This window comes from Dendropsophus ebraccatus, chromosome 10, assembly GCF_027789765.1.
Source record: "Dendropsophus ebraccatus isolate aDenEbr1 chromosome 10, aDenEbr1.pat, whole genome shotgun sequence".
NCBI classification, from domain to species: domain Eukaryota; kingdom Metazoa; phylum Chordata; class Amphibia; order Anura; family Hylidae; genus Dendropsophus; species Dendropsophus ebraccatus.
In genome coordinates this window covers 10,307,802-10,333,814 of record NC_091463.1, presented here as the reverse complement: position 1 = coordinate 10,333,814, position 26,013 = coordinate 10,307,802, and the positions used below count along the sequence as shown (strand labels likewise).

The following is a 26,013-nucleotide window of genomic DNA, read 5'->3' as shown; positions in this document are numbered from 1 at the left end:
GAGTTTTTTGGAAACTTTAAAGGGGTACTCCAGCAAAAGCTTTTCTTTTAAATCAACTGGTGTCAGAAAGTGCCGGAGATTTGTAATTTACTTCTAATAAAAATATTCCCCAGTTTTTCAGTATTACCTGCTGTATGTCCTGCAGGAAGTGGTGTATTCTTTCCAGTCTGGAGAGCAGGAGAAGTTTTTTTATGGAGATCTGCTACTGCTCTGGACAGTTCATGACATGGACAGAGGTGGCAGCAGAGAGCACTGTGTCAGACTGGCAAAAATACACCACTTCCTGCAGGACATACAGCAGCTGATAAGTACTGGACATTTTTTAAAAAATAACAGATCTCTGGCACTTTCTGGCATCGGTTGATTTGAAAGATTTATTTATTTTTTTTGCAGGAGTTCCCCTACAAACCAAATTCCTAGAATGGATGAGTTAGTGGCTATTGGCCAGGATAAATCTTGGTTCGGTTCTCCTGAGATTTGTTCCAAGGATCCATGGACAGGCAGTCCTGGATAATAGCGGTGCTATACGAGGCGAGATCAGAGACTTTCTCCTCCTTATCCCCCACCATTATGTGGATGTGTGAAAGGGGGCTAACCATAAAAGTTTACAGCTCACACTTGTTGCAGAATCCACCATCAGTGAATTAGATGTACATCGCTGCGGACTAGGTCAGTGCTATGTGAGCGAAATAAATAAGGACGCAGCATTTAGGCCTCAATAATATTTATTTACATAATAAGGTCACAAAAACAGAGCTTATATTTCATAGGCAATTCCCTGTAAGGCGTAAAGTGTCCAGCAATACTAAACGTTCATTTATTTCTATCTTTTAATGGAGTGACAGAATTCTAGGAAATCTCTCCCCGTCCATCCTGAATATGCCGGATGGTGGCACATGGACACTCTGTGACGGTCACACATGGACACTCATTGTCCTGCGGTGCAGAATGTTCTCATCTGTAAAGGGTAAAGAGCATCGTGTTCTTGTTCCACATCTGCTATTGACATAAATCAAAGTGAAGGACAAAACCTGGTTATATTACATACCAGAAACTAGACGTGGCCTGCGAGAGGAATACCTGCACCATCCATCGGGATCCACATATCTCCGCTATGACTGGAAAGCGTATGAGGATGGGTCATCACTAACTGCTGCCATTTCTACAGGCTACAAGTGGGTACATCTAGGCGATGGGCACTGCCCAACCATTTAGCCCGATTCAGACAGTACAAATACCCACATGAGACGCCATTCTACACCCTACATCTACAGGGTTTCTGTGCCAAAATATGAGGCCTGAGTGTCATGTACAGGTTTGTGGGACATGAGCGTGCCGAGATTTAACCCTTGGGAGGGTCCACTAACTCGTCGCAGTGCCCAAGACTGCATACAACTCCTGTACTCCTCCTCTGGGCTGCAGCTGGAGCTTGCACAGGCAATAACACATGTCAACCCCAAACCTGGAAGTGCTGTGTAGTGGAATAAGAGCTCAATGATACCAGTGAGGGGGGAAAGAGGAAGGTGAGTATATATGTTACCTTTGAGCATCTGCTTGAGCACCAATTAAAAAACAAAGTAACTCCCCAGAATACCCCTTTAATATCAATCAGAAGCAAAAAGTCTCCGGGTATGGTCCCAAGTTGCAGCTTCTGCATGCAGGCCAAGCCATGCTCGCATGCGGTGGACAACAGATGCCTCATTTTACCATAAATACTGCAGTATTACCTGCAAAATCATGTGATCGCACCACTTGTCTCAGGGACCATTAAAGTAGGTGACCAAAAGGAATTTACAAGTGGTAAATGCAAAACAGATAGTGTGTAATACGAGGCATAAGGAGCAGCAATGCCCTGTGCCAAACACTCATCATCCATGGCAGCTCTCCATGTGCCCATTGAGGTCAATCATAAATCAGCATTGGATAAGCTCTGCTCAGCCCTATGGATGCCGGGGACACAAAGCGCATGATAAATCAAAAGTAGAATGACTTCAACCTCTGTCCCATTAACACCGTGTTCCCCAAACTGTGGCTCTCCTGCTTCTGTATTACTACAATTCCCAGCATGCCCTGAGAGCTGCCAGAAGTCATAGAGCTGGAGAGCCACAGGTCGGAGATCAGCGCCGTAATGGAAGATAAATATAGTGTTTTTCCTGTTAGCACAATCCCTTGTTGAATCCTAAGATTTTAACATGTACTTAAAAAAACTAAACATTCTTTGGCATAAACCAATAAAACTGAAAAAAAGCAGCAACATAAATACAAAGTACAAAAACATGAATACAAAATAAATATGGGGCACGGGGCCCATGTGCAAATAATAGACTGGAATGAAATGATTAGTGACCAAGGTGAGGACTATGTACCCTTGTCCCTTGGGGTCCATGGTTTTAGGTAACACTGGGTTACCATAAGACAGGGGTCACCAACCTGTGGTTGCCGTAGCCGTTGCAAAATGACTACCCCATCATTTTCTACAGCCAAAAGTTAAATGGGAATTGTCATTTTGCAGCAGCTGGAGAGACTTAGATTGGGAAACAATGCCATAAGGGAATGCATAGGAACCTATAAATGTTACATAGTGTATGTCCTGTGGATCCTACTACAGTATAGCAGCCTCTGAGCTTTGATTTGAATAATACAAGTCTTTCACATTGTTCCCTAACAGTCCTGACCACAGACCAATAATCCCCACTATTATACAGTACTAGAGAGTTATATAGAAATCTTTATGGAAACCCCCAGCATAGGTCCAGTCCTGGCAGATCTGCTTAGTATTAGGCCTGATCCTAGACCTACCGCCTATCTGTGCTTTCTAGATTTGGTTTCATTATATTGGCAAGTTACAGATACTGTAAATAACGTTTTGACAATATTACAAAGTCTATAATATACTATAATGATAAACCAATAAAATGTAATGAAATGTTTTGCTCTGACCTAATCTACTTCCATCGCTGATTCCTCAGGCTGATGGAAAGCATCCACCACCACCACAATGTGGTGCATGTAAAGCAGCCATCCGACCGGCGGCCGTCCAGCATGATGGAAAGGGTCATTGATATAAAGGTAGACATCTCCATCCGCCGCAATCCCTATAATCAGGTGCACTGGTCACAAGCATGATCCACTATTTAAAGGCATATGAACCCATACCACCAATATAGGAAGGACTACTTTGACAAGTCTCTTCTTTTTTCCTAATGACAGGGAATCTTTAAAATGTGAATGATATCGGTCATATAACTAGTAGATGACACTGCTGCCCCCTGTAATCCAAGAATATTCTAACTCAATTGCTAACTTAATATATAATGGGATAAGACTAAATAACATGGATGTAATCTGTATGCCGCATCCCATTAGCTGTATACTGCCACAACCATCACAAACTCCTGCCATTCCACAGTATTCGTAGCTCAGGGCACTGTGAAAGATCTCACTTTTTTTTTTTAGCAACAGTTTTACCCAAAAATAAAGCTATGAGCTAAATATGCTAAAAAAAGCGAATCATGGAGGTTGGAGAAAGCAGAGAATAATCCCTTCCAAATTTAAAGCCTGTACTTTGGCTCCCCCTAGAGTTCTCTACTATGAACAACTGAAAGGAAAGCTCTACCTCCCCCATTGGTTTTCCACTCGTTCTGCAAAGATTGGTGTGGGGAGATGCAGCTAAAGCTGGGTGGTAGTTAGTGAAGCGGCCATCAGACGCCCAGCAAGTTCAGTATATGAGTCCTGTTTACCAGCAAATGGCTTGTGCCTCCCCGCGCCAAGCTCTGTAAAATGAGCAGGAGACCAACGCTAGGGGAACACTTTAGACCATGGACCTTTGGCCCTCCAGCTGTTGTAAAACTACAATTCTCATCAATTTTGGTTGTCAAGGCATGATGGGAATTGCAGTTCTGCAACAACTAGAAGGCTGCAGGTTTCCCCTCCCTGCTTCAAACCTACTTCTAAAAATCTAACTGGAATAAGCTATCCTGGACATGGACATCTATTACTAGGCAAAACACCTTCTAAAAGGCAGCACAAGCCAAGAGATATCACCAAGGGGACCTAAGGGGCATCTGTGTTAGGGATTAGCTAAGTAGAAAACTTGCTGGCGACTTCCAGTGATCTATCTCAATACAGTGCAATCACTGGGAAAATAATATGACTGGGAAGGAGAAGAAAGTAAAGACATCCCAATGTACTAAATTTATCCTCCTCCTGTGCCCTAGTCCCCAGCACTTTAGGTGCCCATAAACCTTATAATAAAGGCAGTATAAAGTGCATGGAGGCCTCTCAACTCTCCAGCGCTACATGATGATGGTGGAGAGAAGGGCAGGACTTGCTGCACGTCTGTTCTCCTAAGGATAAGCCGTCACCAGAGCAATCTGGCTGCAGCTCACCCCTCCCCGGAGAGATAACTGCCGACAGTTACTGTAGGGGTATGGCCACCATTACGGAATCCCATAAGAGTAACACGACTGATCATAAGGCCACATTATATAAAAGACTACAATATGATAACATGCTAGACTACTATATACTTCTACATATTGCACTTAATTCATCTAAGGAGCCCCTAGACATTGGTTGGCTATGTGCGGTTTCCGGTGTTTACAGGTTACATCACTATCTTCATGTCCAGAATTAGCTTATACCATAGAGACAGAGTTCCTCCAGAAAACATGACATTCAGGAGAATTTAATGCTCTACTGAATGCACACGGTGTATGGCTCGCCCTGTTCATTTTTTTTTTTTATTTCATTTTTTTTTTTTACATGAGCGGATCGGCAGCATGGGGATTCCGCGCGGCACTTTTTTTTAAAAACGTTACAAGGTTCCCACGCTCGGCACCGTTCTTTTGCCATGCACTGGCCCGGCTCAGACCATTTAGAGCACAGGTGTCAAACTCAGGCCCTCCAGCCAAAGGCTGTTAAGGTATGATGGGAACTGTAGATTTGCAACAGCCGGAGAGCACGAGTCTGACACCTGTCTGGATTACAGAACCACTTTTCATACACGCTAAGTTTGGGTTATCAAAGGGGGGGTCCTCTCTCTGTTCAGAGCCTGGAGCAGCTACAAAGAGTGTCACCTATTCTGTAGGACCCGTCCTGTCCTGTATTACAACCCATTAATATAAATGGACACTGTGAAACGCTTAATTTCCCTTGTGAAGCTAACCACTTTGTCAGTAACTGTCCAAAGTGTAGCACTAGGCCTAGCATCTTGCATGCACTGGGGAAACTGATGAAAATATATTAAATTCATCATCGAAATCCTTTACTAGTATCTGCTGGTCCAGCCCATAACCAGACCACTGAAACAAATCATCTGTGGTAATTTAACATCAAGTAACCACAGTGCCCATTGGCTATACGACACAGCAACATAATGATGCGGTCATATGACACTAAGGAGGTATAGTAAGTGTGACCTAGTCCTAGCACTGAAGAATTCATACAGTAAAAATACTAGAATTTTTTTCCGAATTTTCGCAATCAAAATGCTTACAGAGTACTAACCACTGGATATAGTAACAGTCTGGGAATGATGCTACAACAGGACTCCCCTACCCACCTGTCATCAACAATCTAGACACAAGGACCAAGGTCTAACTCATTCAAACTCAGGCAATTCATGTCTCACCTGGCTGTCCATATAGTTATAATACTAAGTCATACATTGTCCTATGATACTAATGTTACGTAAAATGTATGGATATAACATTTCTTGGTTAGAGGATAGTCATCACAGTCCGGTAGAACTGACCCCAGACCTCAATCTGTGTATTACATGACGTCCTGGGGCTTAACCCTCTAATCCCTTTGTAACAATAGGCTTTAGAGTTTTTTTTTACTTGTTACTATTTTTTTCAGCAACACAGGTAATAAGTTTCCATATGGTTTTCCAATCATTAAGAAGGATACAAATAAACCACGTGTCTATAAATCTTATTTCACATGTGAAATATATGGCTGGAGGCCAGGACGATGGAAGGTTGGAGAGTGCTATAAAACCGTCAAAACCCGTAAAGTTTGTTCTTCTGATTGCACGTTACTGTTTCGATTATTTGGACTGTCAGATTTTGATCTTCCACACGGGCCTCAAACTAAAGCGCTTCACCACAGCAACATAAAATTTCTCGCCTGACGACTTTCCAAGCTCCTGACCGGCTGCCAGGAAGATGACTGACTGAAGGGTCAGGAGGCGGAGGGAGATTCTGCAGCTGCCTCATCTCCTTCCTCTGAATCCCACACTTTAGACTGTAAGTAGTCAGCAAACAGAGCTTTGGCGCGGTGAAGAACTCGGTTTAGGTTGTGCCTTCGGACCAAGCGGTTAAAGTGCATCGCCAGCTCATCGTATCCCATGTTTTGTTTCATTATTTGCTCACGGTGCTCCAACAAGATAGAAAGACATAAAAACAGCATGAAGGGGTTTCCACGGCCAAACTCTTGGGGTGGGGGGAGGCTGATGGGAGCTGGGGAACTGGCCGCGGTCTGCTCAGCTTCTAGGTGAGCCTCTCCTTCATCTTTAGCAGCAGAGGTTGGCTCACTGGGGTCCGTCGTAGTAAGAGATGTGGGGCTGGGAGAAGTAGGGGTGCAAGAGGTCAGTGACGGAGCAGACATAGAATTGGTGACCTCCAATGAGTCAGGAGGTTTAATCAGAGGCTCTTGCTCCCAAAACCGTTCTTCATCGTCTTCATCCTCAGTGGAATGACGAACATGGAGGACAGGGGTCATAGGCAGATCCTCCCCTTCAAAACTGGACCCGCCATCGCTAGTACCATAACACTTAAACTCTCCAAAGCTGGCTTGTTTCAACATCGGACAATGTACAGGTGATGGTTCTTGCTCTCCGTCGGGTTTGTTTTTTTCCATCATAATTGCTGCTCGTTCTCTCTCTGTATCTACACTGGCCGTCGATACGTCCTCCTCACCTTCCGGGCTGAGCCCACGGTCTGGGCGCATCATGTGCTTTCTCCGTGTGTTTTTTAGACATTCCCCCGGAGCACATGGTGGTCCTATCAATTCCACCTCTTTCTCTGGAGGATCAGGAGGCAATGAGCTCCACATCACCTCCAGCATCCTCAAAGCATCCTCAAAAGCAAATTCCCTCTTGAGCTCGAGAAGCAGCCAGCGGTAGCAGAAGAACAGGTCGTCCGCACCCCGAGACATTAGGTAAGTGTTGAACTCCGGATCAGAATATCGCAGCAGCAGCTTCAGATGTGCAAACTTTACAGACATGCATTCCCCGTCCATGCGAAAGTTCCCTTCTAACCTCTTCATAATGCCACAAAAACAGATAAAAGCATGGGCTTCATTGTCCATCACAGCCAGGATGGGTGAGGCGATATCACTCATGCCCTGGCAGTAAGACACCTGTGGGTGGGTAACAGCGTACGTGGTTAGCAAGTCATGCAAGGCTTGCAGGTGAGGGTTGTCTTCCGAACCTGAATAATAGGGATGGGTACGATCTGTGCGAAGGACGTCCTTCATGACATTCCCCTGGATGAACTCCAGGTCCTCTTGACTGCACCGTTCTCTCCACTCACTTTTCAGCTGGTAATACTCTCGGGTTTTAGCTTTCATGTAATCCATACGTTCCTGTCCTGTCAGACCATCTGGGTACACGTTCAAGAGATAGCGCCAGACAACCTGATAAAAAAGAACATAGGAGAATACAGGAAAAATAGGGTATGGGTGATCCAAAACTATCAGAGGGCAGGGGAAACACATAGGAGGGACAGAATTAATATTTGCAACAATGCCCATCTAACATATGGAACACAGCTACGTTATACTTCATCTATGGCTTCACAGGCACATAACAAAAGGCCAAACATTACTCTCTATGAGGACACCATAAGGAATAATAGTCATACACGACTCTCGCTTAGCCCCAGCCATGGTATATGCATAATGCAGCTTGTCCCGTTTTTGAACTGCAATACTGCTAGACTGATGGGATGAAATTCTGTCAGTCCTGCTGATGGTTTCCCATTATGAAAACTATAGGGTGGTGGGGAGTGGAGGCAGGGGGGATGGAGGCCATTATAGTCAACATGTGATAGCGCAAGTGGATCCATTATGCTTCCAGTTCTAACCAGACAGATCTGGTAAAACAGGTGAAGCTGAACATAACAGACTTGTACCAAGGCACCGCTGACGGACACTGAACAGGATGCTGACAATGTATGAAGATTTTTTCCAACACTAATGGAAAATTACAAGACAATGTAAGCACACTCCTTAGCAGTATGAACCCCTTTAAACCCGTCTCACACCTTGATGGACATGGTAATCATGGAATTCCTTAAAGAGATACTGTCATTTCAAATAGGACTGATGACAAGTCAAAAGTTATGGATCGCATCAGGTGCTGAGACCCACTGCGATCTGGAGATAGAGAAGAGGAAAAAGAGCGGCAGTGCACTTGACTTCATGGCCAGCCAAAGGTCGGACTCTTTTGCTTCATAGACTATAAGAAAGCAAGAGAGTCTAATTTGATTGACAGCCGTTGAGAGACATCTGCTTCGCCGCTCTCCCTCCTGGATCCGCTGCAATTAGACCAACAGCTAAAACGTTACCTCGAAATGGTGGCGCTGAAAAAGCACAACCCAATCCACAAACAAAACCATCATACAATGGAAAAACTAAAAAAGGTATAGCTCTTAGAATGAGACAATTAACAAAAGGTCAAGTTGGTGGGTCCTTAGGGGTTAAAAAGGGAGATCTACAATAGGTAACCTCTTACATACAAAGGTCACCACCTATTGTCAAGCAGTGGTGAGGTATTTAAACAAATATAAAACTAAGTCTCACCTTTCTCAATGAAGGCTCCACCCCACCATGGTATATCCGCAGCCGCAGCTCCTCGGGACGGGTTAGCTGTCCCTCGTGGTTCAGGTAGGTGTGGAATTCACCATCACTCAGTGGCGGCTTGAAAGGCTTCACATCTTCACCATACGTCCAGCTCAGGGCCTGCTGCATCCTGGAGATTGTACGACCTACCTGTATATAAAAGTATAATCATGTAAAATGTATTGTCAGTAATGGCCTCCGGATAGTGACTGAACACAGAATCCACAGTGGCCCAGATTTATGATAGCTAATTCTTAGTACCAGTACTCCCCGCCACAAGAGGCGCAGCGTCTACACAGCAACATCCAGCACTATGTAATTCTACTTGGGCACATCTAAAGCCATGGTTCTATGCCACCAAGCCACTTCTTTTTATCCCAAAGCCAGTGTAAAAGTGTTAAACGGGTACAAATCAACTGGTTTCAGAAAGTTGTACAGATTTGAAATTTACTTTTATTTATAAATCTCCAGTCTTCCAGTACTTATCAGCTGCTGTATGTCCTGCAGGAAGTGGTGTATACTTTCCAGTCTGGCACAGTGCTTTCTGCTCCCACCTCTGTCCATGTCAGGAACTGTCCAGAGCAGCAGCAAATCCCCATAGAAAACCTCTCCTGCTCTCCAGACTGGAAATAATACACCATTTCCTGCAGGACATTCAGCAGCTGATAAGTACTGGACGACTGGAGATTTTTTTTTTTTTTTTTTTTTAAAGAAGCAAATTACAAATCTATATAACTAACCTTCTGAAACCAGCTGATTTGAAAGAAAAAGATTTTTAACGGAGTACCGCTTAAAAAAAAAAAAAAAAAAGGATAGTAAATGCGGCGGAAGTCATTTCAGACGGGCACAAATGGGCCAGTGTCTCACCTGGGACAGGATGGACTGAGTAAAAGGCAGAGCTGCGCTGAGCGTTCGCTTATCCACAAAAAACAAGTCCGTGCCAATGACATCCTTAGGGCTGATAATATCCCAGTCTTCCAGCAGCGGACCTAAGGAAAGCAGATACATAAAATAGTTATCATGAAGAGAGTATGACTGGTATATAGGTTAATGGACAGTTTGCCATGACCGTTGTCTTACTGACCCCGGCACACACGACGGCTTCACTTACTGTCCTCAGACGGCTTGATATCGAGCTTCAGCTGCAGGTACGGCTTGGACGCACTGGCAAATGCCGTTCCTAAGTCCCAATCCGACATCAGGGAAAGGTAGATCTCATGTCCCTGCTTATCGCGACCCAAGTAGCTGATTCCAAAGTTCTTCCTGTGAACAATTTTGCATGTGAAACATGTTTTCTGTATATACATATATATATAATCCAGACACACATCATGCTTAAAGGGGTAGTTCACCAAAAAAAGAAATACAGGAAACAGTAACTGGTGCTGGTAGGGTGATTTGCTTCTTTTAAAAGGTCCAATGGTCCTGTTTCCTGTCCAATGGGAGTAGGAGGTGGTCCTCTCCAGGGGTGCCGTCATGGGGCGAGGAGAGAACGTTTTTCTTTCAAATCAACTGGTGCTAGAAAGTGCCTGAGAATTGTAATTTACTTCTCTTTACTACTAAAAATCTCAAGTCTTCCCATACTTATTAGCTGCTGTATGTCCTGCAGGAAGTGGTGTATTTGTTCCAGTCAGACACAGTGCTCTCTGCTGCCACCTCTGTCCAGGTCAGGAACTGTCCAGAGCTGCAACAAATCCTTTTTAGAAAGCCTCTTTGGCTCTCCAGACTGGAAAGAATACACCATTTACTGCAGGACATACAGCAGCTGATAAGTACTAGGCATCTTGAGATTTTTTTAATAGAAGTAAATACAAATCTCTGGCACTTTCCGGCACCAGTTGACTTGAAAGAAATGCTTTGGGGTGAACTACCCCTTTAAAGTGGATTCTGCCATTGCTTTATATTTAGTGCTATAGTGCTAACTGTATGACTGTATGTAACATAACTGGAACACCACGTCCATCGCAGTAAATCACAAAGCTTCTCACCCATTCAGATCAAAGGCCCGGATGAGAATGTGCTGGAGAACGTCCAGAGAGGTGATCTGTGGGTCCACAGCGAAGGAGCGAGACTCTGGCTGTAAGACGCCTTCACATTTCTAAGAGACAACATAGAGAGAACATATGCTCAGAGGTGGAAACAACTGACGGGTAATAGAAACGCTGCCCCCCAAAGTGTGTGTGACCTCTCCCAGTCTCCAAGACTTTACCCTTCACTTATCAGAGCAGGGAAATAACTACTGAGCCCAAGTATCCTCCTTACCTGTAGTAATAACACTGGTGAATCTAAACAAGCAAAGCTGCAGGGTAGAGTATGGAAAGAATGAGCAACATGGATTAAAGTACTGTACCATACAGTCCCCTCTGGCACACAGCTATTTCTCACTCCATTTCAGGAGGTGGGACCCAGGCTGGACGTTGTAGGTAGAACACAAACAGGAACGTCCGGCTGATCCCAGCACACACTATGACATTGTGCTATTGGGTACTTGACTGAACGGGCTGCACTGGGCTGGGGGATGTTTTACAGTACATTCCTACAGATTACGTGCAGGGGAGAGGAGGTTACTGATGCACTGAACATAACAGTAAGGAAGGGGTTATTGTAAGCATGCTTGCTGATGATGATGATAAGCCTCCAGACTTAATGGAGGTGGAGATTACAGTCAGGAGGCAGCACTGTGTACATACAGTAGTAGCAGTAGTTTATCTATTTTATCTAACTCCTCGGCACAGATACAGAGTTCTCATTGGAAAGGTCCATTTTCCAAAATGCCACCAGGTTCCCTTCTGTGCACTTCAGCCTGCTCTATGCCCCTCAGTGTAACAATATCCCCTCACCTCGGTGATGCACCCCTATCAGAGTCTGGTCGTGCGACAGATGGGGGGGGAGATATCATTACACTGGGGGTGCTGGGCCCACCTCCAGTGCATAGAGAAGGCTAAAGTGCACATGAGTAAACCGGCCCCAATCATGGAAACCAGGCGACGTAAGGCTGCATTCACACACACATAGTGCAGCCCACGGCCCGCACTACGTTCACACTAAATTACCGCAGCGATCCGTGCCACAAAAGACGGTCCACATTACATGTCCATTTTTTTTCCGGCACGGATCGGCGCCCCGTGTACACGTACAGACATGTGAACGGGGCCATTGAATAACATTAGTTTTATGTTCTGTCCGCAATTGCCTTTTCTTGTCCTGTCTTCCATCCTGGACTCTCTGTTACTAGAGACAGAATTCCCCTAACAACAGGCAGCAGTCGTCAGGTTGTAGAGAAAGGGAACTTTATGGCTTTTTTTGGGGATAAGTTGTCACTTTTGGTAAATGAAATGAAGAGAAGCAGACACTAGGACCAGAGCGAGGCATAGCACTGACGGCATGAACAACTGGGTGGCAAGCCGGCAAAAGAATTGAGAATATGGCACGTGGCAGATCCCTGAGGTAATAGTGACAGAGAGACACCAGGGGGGATGAGGTCACAGAATATAGCACTAAGTGCAAGTACAGACCACGGGATAGTCATACAGAATATGTAGGTGGGTAACTTAAGATGTCAAACACATTGCAATGGATATGGGGGCAATTTTCAGAGAGGTGGGTATGGCGTATAATATATGTGGGGGATGTATGGTGCAGTGTGATAGGTATGGGGGGGGAGAGAAGGGGCAGTAAGGGGTACAATAGTGTAATAAGAATGGGATACAGCACAAATTATATACATTACGGTACAGGGGCCATGGGGGTAGCGGAGGTGTGGGGTACAGTACAAAAGTATGGGTACAGCACTGAGGATATCCATTACAGTACAGGGGATATGGGGTACAGCACTGAGGATATCCATTACAGTACAGGGGATATGGGGGTACAGCACTGAGGATATCCATTATAGTACAGGGGATATGGGGTACAGCACTGAGGATATTGGGGTACAGCACTGAGGATATCCATTACAGTACAGGGGATATGGGGTACAGCACTGAGGATATCCATTACAGTACAGGGGATATGGGGTACAGCACTGAGGATATCCATTATAGTACAGGGGATATGGGGTACAGCACTGAGGATATCCATTATAGTACAGGGAATATGGGTAACAGCACTGAGGATATCCATTATAGTACAGGGGATATGGGGTACAGCACTGAGGATATCCATTATAGTACAGGGGATATGGGGTACAGCACTGAGGATATTGGGGTAAAGCACTGAGGATATCCATTACAGTACAGGGGATATGGGGGTACAGCACTGAGCATATCCATCACAGTACAGGGGATATGGGGTACAGCACTGAGGATATCCATCACAGTACAGGGGATATGGGGGTACAGCACTGAGGATATCCATCACAGTACAGGGGATATGGGGGTACAGCACTGAGGATATCCATCACAGTACAGGGGATATGGGGGTACAGCACTGAGGATATCCATTATAGTACAAGTGATATGGGGTACAGCACTGAGGATATCCATCACAGTACAGGGGATATGGGGTACAGCACTGAGGATATCCATTACAGTACAGGGATATGGGGGTACAGCACTGAGGATATCCATTATAGTACAGGGGATATGGGTAACAGCACTGAGGATATCCATTATAGTACAGGGGATATGGGTTACAGCACTGAGGATATTGGGGTACAGCACTGAGGATATCCATCACAGTACAGGGATATGGGGGTACAGCACTGAGGATATCCATCACAGTACAGGGGATATGGGGGTAAAGCACTGAGAATATCCATCACAGTACAGGGATATGGGGGTAAAGCACTGAGGATATCCATTACAGTACAGGGATATGGGGGTACAGCACTGAGGATATCCATTATAGTACAAGGGATATGGGGTACAGCACTGAGGATATCCATTACAGTACAGGGGATATGGGGTACAGCACTGAGGATATCCATCACAGTACAGGGGATATGGGGTACAGCACTGAGGATATCCATCACAGCACTGAGGATATCCATCACAGTACAGGGGATATGGGGTACAGCACTGAGGATATCCATCACAGTACAGGGGATATGGGGTACAGCACTAAGGATATCCATTACAGTACAGGGATATGGGGGTACAGCACTGAGGATATCCATCACAGTACAGGGATATGGGGTACAACACTGAGGATATCCATCACAGTACAGGGATATGGGGGTACAGTACTGAGGATATCCATCACAGTACAGGGGATATGGGGTACAGCACTGAGGATATCCATCACAGTACAGGGATATGGGGTACAACACTGAGGATATCCATCACAGTACAGGGATATGGGGTACAGCACTGAGGATATCCATTATAGTACAGGGGATATGGGGTACAGCACTGAGGATATCCATCACAGTACAGGGGATATGGGGTACAACACTGAGGATATCCATCACAGTACAGGGATATGGGGTACAGCACTGAGGATATCCATTATAGTACAGGGGATATGGGGTACAGCACTGAGGATATCCATCACAGTACAGGGATATGGGGTACAGCACTGAGGATATCCATCACAGTACAGGGATATGGGGTACAGCACTGAGGATATCCATCACAGTACAGGGATATGGGGTACAGCACTGAGGATATCCATCACAGTACAGGGATATGGGGGTACAGCACTGAGGATATCCATTACAGTACAGGGGATATGGGGTACAGCACTGAGGATATCCATCACAGTACAGGGGATATGGGGGTACAGCACTGAGGATATCCATCACAGTACAGGGATATGGGGGTACAGCACTGAGGATATACATCACAGTACAGGGATATGGGGTACAGCACTGAGGATATACATCACAGTACAGGGATATGGGGGTACAGGACACTAATGTGGGGGTGAAGGACTCAGGTGCTTCGTGCAGGGAGAATACAGGAAACACTGCCACACTACGTCACTGGGACAAGGGATGCTGCTGTATAATACAGATAGCCCTGGCCCCCCAACTCACCCGGACCCGAACCCGCACCACCTCCCGTTCCTCCTCCTCCTCCATGTCCCGGACTTCCCTCCGCTGTTGTTTCTCCTCAATCTGGAGAACATCCGGGAATGACGTCATCTGTGTCGTCATCTACAGGCCCATGAGATCGTCACATTGCGCTTTCTACCACTAGAGCGACAGCCGTCACGTGTCATCCCTACAACCGCCATGTTTCCGTGTACTAAACGTCATTCAGTGTGGGTTTGCGGCTACGACATAATGGCCGGTGTGCGCGGGACAATCTCCCGGCAGCTGCCCTCGCCTCCTCCCCACCCTGTAGACAGCTCCTACTCATTGTTTTGAATCCTGTCATTCTGCCTCAGCTCCCTCCGCCTTATAAAGGGACAGAGCTTAGGAAACAGAGACTGATGTCTCAGAAATAAAGTTCCTGTCACCGCTGTGTTATTAGTCTATAGTCTACACAGCTGTATGTGATACACGACAGAGCAGGTCAAGGCTGTTAATGCAAGTCTATGTCATATTAAAGAGTTATGGTGCGTTTACACAGACAGATTTATCTGACAGATTTTTTTAAGCCAAAACCAGGAACAGACTATAAACAGAGAACGGGTCATAAAGATTGAGATTTGTACTCTTTTTAAATCCATTCCTGGCTTTGGCTTCCAAAATTGGTCAGATAAATCTGTCTGTGTTAACGATAAATCTGTCTGTGTTAACCTTACCTTTCCCTCCTGATAACAGCGGTAATAGGTTTATAATCTTGTCCCATGTTGCATTATACATGGCGTCTTAAAATTATGGAAACACCTATATAACATAGGCATTTAAAGGGGTTATCCAGCGCTACAAAAATATGGCCACTTTCCCCCCCTCTCTTGTCTCCAGTTCAGGTGCAGTTTGCAATTAGGCTCCATTTACTTCAATGGAACTGAGTTTCAAAACCCCACCCAAACTGGAGACAAGAGAGGGGGAAAATGGCCATGTTTTTGTAGCATTGAATAACCCCTTTAAGATGGCCACCGTGTTGATGACATGGCCAAATAGGTTTCCTCTTTGCCCTACTGCTTGTGCCTAAACATACCACATGCTATATGCAAATTATTGTAGAAGAGTCATAGGGGAGGTCCCTTTAGTGTGAAGAGTCATGAAGGAGGTCTCCTTAGTGTGAAGAGTCATGGAGGAGGTCTCCTTAGTGTGAAGAGTCATGGACAAGGTGTCGCTCTGTAGAAGAGTGATAGAGATGGTGCTGTTCATCAGAAGAGTCATGGAGGGCATGGGCTGGACTTACCTGGGCTCTTGTCTTTCTGGGGAACACCCACTGCACTTTTGAGCCTGACAGAAATACATATATCTCAGTCCTGAAACTGACTATGGACATAGACCAGGTGCATTTTTTTCTCTTTTTTTAGTGTACACAAAAAGGTGGTTGACTGTGCTTTTGTGTGCGTTAGAAGTAACCATTTAAAAACGGATAACTTAAACAGACCTCAAAAACACAGTCTGAACCCAGCATGAGTAAGAAGGCCGCAAAAAAGTTGCAAACAAATTCACCTGGCTCTGACCAGACGTAAGCTTGCACCGGTTTTTGCAAATTTGTTAAAAAAAAGTCGCAAATCATGAATGCCGGATTATGCAAATTTTTTAGAGAATACTCAAAAGAGGCAGATTAATAAATAGTCGCATTTATAAAATATTCACCCATTGAATGGTTCATAAAAAAGGGGCGCAAAGCCCTTGATAAATGTCCCCCTATGTATTTTCTCCTGGAAATCCACATCTAGTTAACTTTTGCTAATTATATTATCACCTCCGCAGCTTACCAGGAGACAATGCTCTTTGTTATACAACAATTCAGTCACTATGTAATGTCACTGTGTAGTTACAGAGGTTTTGGTGCTGAGTGACAGGAGAGCTGACCGTACAATGCGAGCACCCTCACACTGCCTCTTTAAGAACCAGCCAGCATAACATTTGAGGCAAGCACCATCTCTTCCATGACTATTGAGGTGTGTGGCCCCACCTCCATGACTCTTTAGGCAAGCATCACCACCTCCATGACTGCTGAGGTGAACAGCATTAAGGCAAACCACCACCAACATACTTCTTTTCCTGCTGCTGTTTTACACTCTGAATCCAGCCTCTATGTGCAGTCCTCACAGTGTGGACTGGATCTGTCTTGGCTTGCTTTAGCTTGAGTAAGGGTGCAGGAATCGCGCCAGAAACGCGTTGGCTTTAGTTCCTGAGGGTGTTCATGTGTGCTGTCACTATGGCTGTTTTATGAGCAACAAATAAGCTGGATGGACATTCCTTCCGATTTGCTGGATCTTCTGTTGGCTTCCTTTAGGTTTACCCTTTCTGGGCTAGGGGTTAGACAAAGGGCTTTTCCCACAGCTCTAGAATTCTGCCAGGAAACAATTGCAGGGAAAATGTATCATGTGACCAAAGCATCACTCACACCATCCTTACACAGAGACGCATATATGCCATTATTCTGGTGCATTTTGTGTTTTTGCACAGGGCGTAAATATTTTATGCATTATTTATAAAGCGCTATTTTTGCGCTTGTTTTGTAGCAGTTTACACTGGCTACACCATTTTTGAGCAAGCTACTTTTTTAGCCAGATTTATTATGTGCTTTTTTTTTCTCTTGTGCAAAATAATTTTGCAGCAATACTTCAGTCAGACCCTGATAATAGTTTTTTGGCCAATTTTTAAGCCACAAAAAAACAGCTAAAAAAAATTTGCGCAAACACACAGAAAAATTCAGATTTAAAGCAGCTATCCGAAGGTACAAGCAGTTTGGGGTGTCATATTGCGGGTACAGAGTCGCTTTAACTCCTATGCTACTGTTTCACATCAGACTATGCAATGAATGTTATGTTACGCAAAGACAGTTTCACAGGTAAACGTACAAAACCCTATTCAGGTTAGGAAAGGGTTATTCACAACCACACATGATGGTAGCTGGAACACAGGTGCTGGTATACTACATATGGGAACAATGGAAGCAACCTTTATTAATGCAGCCTGGTCAGCCCACAGACAGGCAATCCAGGCGGCCCACCGGGCATTGTCCACTAGATCTTCAGTCCGGGCCTGGGAACAGTTTGCATTGAAATTGTGCGCTGATTGAATTGTATAGTATGGTGTCTGGTTTCAGAAGTACATTTTAAGCTGCAGTATCCAGTCCTCATGCAGTAACACCGTCCTGGAGATGGTCCTTTAATAGTCCCACCATGGGGAAATCCAGTGTGTTACAGCCACATAGTGTGTATAGTGTGTAACAAATACAAAAGCTCTAAGGTAAAGGCATTACAGTGACAGTACAAAGAAGGTAAAACAATACAAAGGTAGAAAGGATATGACAAGCTTTAAAGCAATATTTCAGTTCTCTGTATGGAATGATCTCTGCTTAGGTCGGTGTTGGTTGTAAAGCCTAAAGCCTAGAGCACAAATTCCCTGTTCACTTCTCTGTATTCCCTGTCGTCTTCATCTGTGATGAGTCCTACTACTGAATCAGAATACTCACCAGAATATCTCTGCTCATTCAAGTTTGGCTTATAATCTAGAACAGGGGTAGGGGACATTGGCTCTCCAGCTGTTCCAAAACTACAATTCCCATCATGCCTGGAGAGCCAAGGTTAAAGCTTTGGCTGTCCAGGAATGATGGGATTTGTAGTTTTGCAACAGCTGGAGGGCCGAGGTTCCCTATCCCTGATCTAGAGCAATGTCACCCAACCTATGGCTCTCCACCTGTTGCACTACAACCCTGATGATGCCCTGACAGCCATAGCCTCTCATGGCATGATGGGGATAGTAGGACTGCAACAGGTTGGGTGACACTGACTAGAAAAGCTCTTGATGAGAAGATATATCAGCAATGTCCTGCACCGCCACCTTCCCCCAATGAATCGGAGGAAACTTTCTTTTTACTAGAATTTCCTTTCCATACTTTTGTTCTATGTAACTTTACCTCCAATTTGTCATTTATGTGCGGACAACAAAACTGCATAGAAGCTTTACCTAACCCAAGCGAAGGTGACCTCTGACCTGGAGTAACGGACCCGCCTTATGTGCCTGATCAGCTGCTGATCTCTGCTATTACAGTCCCACTATAGTACTAAGTACCAGGCAGGGAAATTATATGTCAGGGTGTGGGGGTCATGGCTATGCCCTCAGGGTCAGGGCAGGCTGGTTACACTGCAAACAAGAACAGCGATACACCAGTAACTTATAGAGGCCGAGATCTACAACTCTGCTCATCCAGATCATGAATAAAATGCCAGAAATACAGCAATGACTGACAGTAAAGCAGCAGCACGGTGGGGGGTGTCAGTCCTATACTAGGCTAGACTAACCCAGAAATGGTTAAAAAAAAGAAGATATCAAGCAAGGGTCCAAAAGGCTTTACCCAGTCTATAACTATATACAGGCTTATCACATTCTCTGTATACAAAGAGAGAAGGGCAAGGACACGGCCCCGAGAAAGAGCCGGACAAAGGGCAAGAGATGGTATCGCTCTGTGTGACAGAGAACGGGTCATCAGTCCCCGAGACCCATAGTGCCAAGGTGTATTACGGCAGATCCAAGGACCCCACCAGCAGAATAGTGAGTGCAGCTCTGGGGTATAATACAGGATGTAACTCAGGATCAGTAATGTATGTACACAGTGACCTCACCGGCAGAATAGTGAGTGCAGCTCTGGAGTATAATACAGGATGTAACTCGGGATCAGTACAGGATCAGTAATGTATGTACACAGTGACCCCACCAGCAGAATAGTGAGTGCAGCTCTGGAGTATAATACAGGATGTAACTCAGTATCAGTAATATGATTCTTTATGGTGATTAATTCTCTATATAAACTGTAAAATGTTGCTCAGAGGTAGTTATGTCCCGTTGCAGATAAAAATGACTGCAGATCTGATAATAAAAATTGCAGTTACTCACCTACAATAATATACAGATGTATACATGGTGAATAAACATAAATGTGAATAAGAAGTCTGAGTCTCATATATGAAACAAGGCGTTAAAAAAAAATGTATAATTAATTTTTTTTAAAAATGTAGCGTTATCCATAGTATCCATATTCCAATATAAGAAATCTGGTTTCCAGGGTATTAACCATCTCTTTACATCACACACAATTTTTTTTAAAATCAGGAACAATTCCCCCTCCCCCCCACCCCCCCCACCAGTTGTTCTTAGTAACGTTGCGTTACACCCCCATCGCCCTCATTCAGTTCCTCTTAGATTTGCCGGCAGGTCGGCTCCGGTCAGCGGTGCGCTGGGATTTGCTCAGGTTGATCCAGGCGTCCACAATAAGGATGGATGGAATAATAATCCACAGGGAGTTCATGAAGACAAAGTAGAACCAAAAGTAAAGGGGGTGCCACATCTCGCTGTGACTGAAGCCTTCTCTGTATTCAGTGTAGAAGTAAAGCACATCCCCATAGAGCTGCCCTGTGAACACAGAGAGGAGTCAGTAAGATGCCGCCAGAGACTCGGGGGATGGTACCCTGACCCCATCACTACAGGGCACGGCTGCAACACTGTGTCTGGTGCCAACACGGAGCTCAGGTTGTGTTTGGGCATTGAAGGCAGCGTACACACTGGTATACACAGAAAATCTTAGATTACTCATCTGGACACAGAAAGAACCAGCGTCTAATGTCTAGGGGGACAATCCTAAGGTGGTCCCCATATACTTTACACTAAAGTTAACTGAACTTGCCCCCAAAATAGGAGTTGGATATGATGGATTTTCACTGTCAACCCCTTTGTTCTCAGAGAGAAAAGCCAGAGCCAGAGCAGTCTGGTTGCTGCTCAACCCTCCGCATAGAGAATGCCAAATGTTCCTTTGTGTGGGGAGGACGAGAGAGATAATCGGCTGCGGTTTATGGCCGCCGTCAGGGCCTCTCATCCCCCCCCCCCCCCATTTGTTATTTGTGTATTAAAGGTCTAGTGCTTCTTACCAAGAGATACAATCAGCTGCAGCACAAAGCGATAGGGCTTGTTCCGCAAGAAGGAGATCACTGTCCAGATACTCAGCGGTCCCCAAGCTGCTGCTGTGATGGTCTCCATGCAGACCGTGAAGTTATCGGCTCTGGGAACAAAACAAAAAAGATAAAGGAATTGAGACTCACAATCTTAAAGGGCAACTCCAGCCAATAGGTTTTTTTTTTCCCCTTTAAAATAACTGGTGAAAGAAAGTGCCAGAGATATGTAGGACATACAGCAGCTGATAAGTACTGGTAGACTGGAGATTTTTTATCAGAAGTTAATTACAAATCTCTGGCTCTTTTTGGCACCATTTGACTTGAAAGAAAAAAAAATTGCAGTCGCTCTTTAAGGCTGTATTAGAAAGCTTGATAATAAACGTCCCTCGCTCCCAATATACAGGCAGAGCGGCCGACAACAGATCAATGTCTAGAATGTCAGAAATGAGCAGATTTTCTAACAATCTGGTTACATAGTGAGGACTGCACCAGGCTGGATACAGGTGAATGATCCCCCTGCTGACAGTCATCAGCCCATGAGGATCTGGTCGTATCTATGGACGTTATAGTGGGGGGGGGCAGGACCACTCAGTGATCAGTGTCAGGGGGCATAGGTCAATGTGCCTGGTATTAGTGGATAAGTGGCTGCCAGACAGATATGCTCAACCTGCAGCAACAAAGATTCATTTATTGGCATTTTCTGTAGCTGGCGACCAAGCGCAGATACTCACATGATATACCGGCTGTCACCCTTCCCATATTCCTTCCCTGCGGAGAGACGTAAAATAAAGACGTGATTACCGAAGACTGAGATCAATGTCCGTCATGAAGATCGTCCTGGTACTGCCCCCCAGGATACATGATATCCCCCTCAAAACCCCACGTTTTCGGACTATAAACCAAAGGCCTCCAAAGTGCGGTTCTCCAGCTGTTGTAAAACTGGACCCCCAGTCTGTGGCTGTCAGGGCATTCTGGGAGTTGTAGTCCCACAGCAAATATGATGGAGATCACGGCTATACAAAATACTAACTATCCCCTCTAAATATCTAAAGAAAAGCCTGTCATGTCTGTGGTTAAAACGGATCATGGATCTGAGTGACAACCAAGATGGCCACCAGAGTGACAACCAAGATGGCCACCAAAGTGACAACCAAGATGGCCACCAGAGTGACAACCAAGATGGCCACCAGAGTGACAACCAAGATGGCCACCAAAGTGACAACCAAGATGGCCACCAAAGTGACAACCAAGATGGCCACCAGAATAAATCTATTAGGAGTTCTCACGAATCATTTCCAGACTATGAAAGATACAGTATTTTCATTTTTTAGGGTAAAATCTTTTCCTGTTTCCCCAGCCCCCCCCCCCCCCGATCCTTACACAGCTGTGAGAGGAACGCCTGGTCCTTGGGGATCACTGGGTAGTACAATGAGAACCAGCCTTCAATCACGCCATGGATGAAGCCACAGACCATGAACCAGCAGACAGCCAGGCGGCGGGCAGCGCTCATGCCAGTCACCCGTCCGGTCAGGAACCACATCCCAACCAGCAGAGCCCCCGACACAGAGAATAGGAAGGTCAAGATCTCCGACATTGGACGGTCATTAGGTCGGTAGCCATCGATCCGCAGATCCCGAGGCCAGTATGGATGAGGGACGGGAATTCCTGTGTCTGACGCCATGGCCTTATACCTGCTGCGGAACAGAGAAGAATATCAGCCGAGAATCGTCCTTATCTGCACCAAACACAGAGGAAACTGACATGAGAAATAGTAACAAACGGACGGATATCAGTGCCATCCCGAGCTATGGGCCAGAAGCACGTCCCTATATGTCCCTATATCTCACACCTGAGCACCTATACCATGTCCCCTATATGTCCCAGGCATCTATAACACATCTCCTATACCTCACACCTGGCACCTATATCCCATCCCCAATACCTCACACCCAGACACCTATAACACATCCCCTATACCTCACACCTGGCACCTATATCCCATCCCCTATACCTCACACCCAGACACCTATAACATATCCAATATACCTCACACCTGGCACCTATAACACATCCCCTATACCTCACACCTGGCACCTATAACAAATCCAATATACCTCACACCTGGCACCTATAACACATCCCCTATACCTCACACCCGGGCACCTATAACATATCCAATATACCTCACACCTGGCACCTATAACACATCCCCTATACCTCACACCTGGCACCTATAACATATCCAATATACCTCACACCTAGCACCTATAACATATCCCCTATACCTCACACCTGGCACCTATAACACATCCCCTATATCTCACACCAAGACACCTATATCCCATCCCCTATACCTCACACCTGGGCACCTATAACACATCCCCTATACCTGGCACCTATAACACATCTCCTATACATCGTATCTGGCACCTATAACACATCTCCTATACCTCACACCCAGGCACCTATAACACATCTCCTATACCTCACACCTGAAACCTATAACACATCCCCTATACCTCACACCCAGGCACCTATAACACATCTCCTATACCTCACACCTGAAACCTATAACACATCCCCTATACCTCACAGCCAGGCACCTATATCACATCCCCTTTACCTCACAACCGGGCACCTATAACATATCCCCTTTACCTCACAACCGGGCACCTATAACATATCCCATATACCTCACACCTGGCACCTATAACACATCCCTTATACCTCACACCCGGGCACCTATAACACATCCCCTATACCTCACACCTGGCACCTATATCACATCCCCTTTACCTCACAACCGGGCACCTATAACACATCCCTTATACCTCACACCCGGGCACCTATAACATATCCCATATACCTCACACCCGGGCACCTATAACACATCCCCTATACCTCACACCTGGCACATTCCCTATACCTCACACCTGGCACATTCCCTATACCTCACACCTGGCACATTCCCTATACCTCACACCTGGCACATTCCCTATACCTCACACCTGGCACATTCCCTATACCTCACACCTGGCACATTCCCTATACCTCACACCTGGCACATTCCCTATACCTCACACCTGGCACATTCCCTATACCTCACACCTGGCACATTCCCTATACCTCACACCTGGCACATTCCCTATACCTCACACCTGGCACATTCCCTATACCTCACACCTGGCACATTCCCTATACCTCACACCTGGCACATTCCCTATACCTCACACCTGGCACATTCCCTATACCTCACACCTGGCACATTCCCTATACCTCACACCTGGCACATTCCCTATACCTCACACCTGGCACATCCCCTATACCTCACACCTGGCACATCCCCTATACCTCACACCTGGCACATCCCCTATACCTCACACCTGGCACATCCCCTATACCTCACACCTGGCACATTCCCTATACCTCACACCTGGCACATCCCCTATACCTCACACCTGGCACATCCCCTATACCTCACACCTGGCACATTCCCTATACCTCACGCCTGGCACATTCCCTATACCTCACGCCTGGCACATTCCCTATACCTCACGCCTGGCACATCCCCTATACCTCACACCTGGCACATCCCCTATACCTCACACCTGGCACATCCCCTATACCTCACACCTGGCACATTCCCTATACCTCACACCTGGCACATTCCCTATACCTCACGCCTGGCACATCCCCTATACCTCACACCTGGCACATCCCCTATACCTCACACCTGGCACATCCCCTATACCTCACACCTGGCACATCCCCTATACCTCACACCTGGCACATCCCCTATACCTCACGTCTCCCCTGTCACTCTCTGCATCTATGGCCCCTGTAATAGTCACCGGCAGTCTGTAAAGCCCTAAAACCCCTCAATAATAAGAGACCAAACTGCAAGACCCCGGTCCACACTATACACAGTGATCCATCCAGCATGCGGGGGCTCCACAACAGCCACAGAGCAGCCCTGTCCACACACTGCGGCTCCGGTTCTCACCTCCGCTCCCGGTCCCTGCAGATCACTCACACCTCTCGTATCAAGAAAGACACTATACCTGTATGACCCCGCCCACTTACACTCTCTCCCAATCATTGCCCGCGGCCGTCACCTTCCAGCCAATCAGGACCCGACCTTACAAAGACACGTTGTCGGCTCATTGACTACAAGGCAGCCCCGCTTCCCTATTGAAAAATGGCGACATATGATTGGTCGAGAATAAGTGGAGGGAGGAGTCTGAGTGGTCTCTGAACCTCGCAAGACACTCGTTCTATGGGATCTTATTGGCTGAAATCTGAAACAGGGCCCACCCCCAGAAGCTGATTGGTGGAAGACTCAGCGATTCGACCTGTAACTTGAATGCTTGCCCCCCTGGAACTAAGCGATAGGGGGCAGCATATCGTCAAATAAATATTTCCTATGTGCCGCCATTAAAATGGTTAGAGAAATGCGAAAATAGTCAGGGAATGGCTACAGGAGCCGGGAGCAGAGTGAGAGCCCGCGTGTATCTCTGCATGTTATAATTTAACTTTGCCACAAGGTGTCAGTAGAGATTTACGTTATAATAAAGTTGTATGTAGTAATTTACTTCCAACACTAGATGGCAGTAAAGCTCCCTGATCTATATGTAGTGATTAAACTCTGCCACAAGATGTCAGTAAAGATTTATTTGTAATAAAGATGCCGGTAGTAATTTAGTTCCAACACTAGATGGCAGTAAAATGCCCTGATCTATATGTAATAATTTAACTCTGCCACATGGCGTCAGTAAAGATTTATTTGTAATAAAGATGCCTGTAGTAATTTAGTTTCAACACTAGATGGCAGTAAAATATGAGCTTATATGCAGTGATTAATTGCTAACAGCAGATGGCACTAGAGATTTATGAATTGGAAGAAATGTATGTCTGAAGGGCAGTAAATTACTTTTGCCGCTAGATGGCAGTATTTATAAACGTAATAGTAAAGGCACATGTAGTAACTTATTTCTGCCATTAGGTGCCAGTAGAGTACTCGGAAAAGCCGCATTTTATAATGGAGTCGGCACACTTCGCTCTCGTCATTGTGTTTATAATTCACTTCTCTCTTTTCTGAGTCTAAAAAACAGCGCTGCGGACTATAGAAATGACATTTTATTGATTATTGTCTATCCCGCGCTTAATCCCGCCCCCTCCTCAATCTTATTGGTCAAT

The 26,013-nt window shown here is 45.6% G+C and overlaps 2 protein-coding genes across 3 annotated transcripts; both read right to left on the bottom strand.

The window, feature by feature from the left end:
* Window positions 1–707: 707 nt before the first annotated feature.
* TBC1D25 (TBC1 domain family member 25) lies at window positions 708–14,997 on the bottom strand. The gene is made up of 6 exons (XM_069986021.1): window positions 14,825–14,997; window positions 10,836–10,945; window positions 9,959–10,110; window positions 9,715–9,836; window positions 8,809–8,997; window positions 708–7,641 (listed from the first exon to the last, which is right to left on the bottom strand). Exons 1-6 carry the CDS (start codon window positions 14,942–14,944, stop codon window positions 6,187–6,189), a joined length of 2,148 nt encoding a protein of 715 aa, XP_069842122.1. The 5' UTR covers window positions 14,945–14,997; the 3' UTR covers window positions 708–6,186.
* Window positions 14,998–19,847: 4,850 nt separating this feature from the next.
* On the bottom strand, window positions 19,848–24,889 carry EBP (EBP cholestenol delta-isomerase). Of its 2 annotated transcripts, none has more exons than XM_069986261.1 (5): window positions 24,821–24,889; window positions 22,198–22,511; window positions 21,549–21,585; window positions 20,794–20,924; window positions 19,848–20,281 (listed from the first exon to the last, which is right to left on the bottom strand). In XM_069986261.1, the coding sequence occupies exons 2-5, from the start codon at window positions 22,496–22,498 to the stop codon at window positions 20,058–20,060; spliced, it is 693 nt and encodes a 230-aa protein (XP_069842362.1). In that variant the 5' UTR covers window positions 22,499–22,511; window positions 24,821–24,889; the 3' UTR covers window positions 19,848–20,057. The 2 variants fall into 2 exon arrangements, with proteins under 2 accessions (XP_069842362.1, XP_069842363.1); XM_069986262.1 differs by having other exon boundaries at window positions 22,198–22,552; window positions 24,821–24,841.
* Between the last annotated feature and the right edge of the window lie 1,124 nt (window positions 24,890–26,013).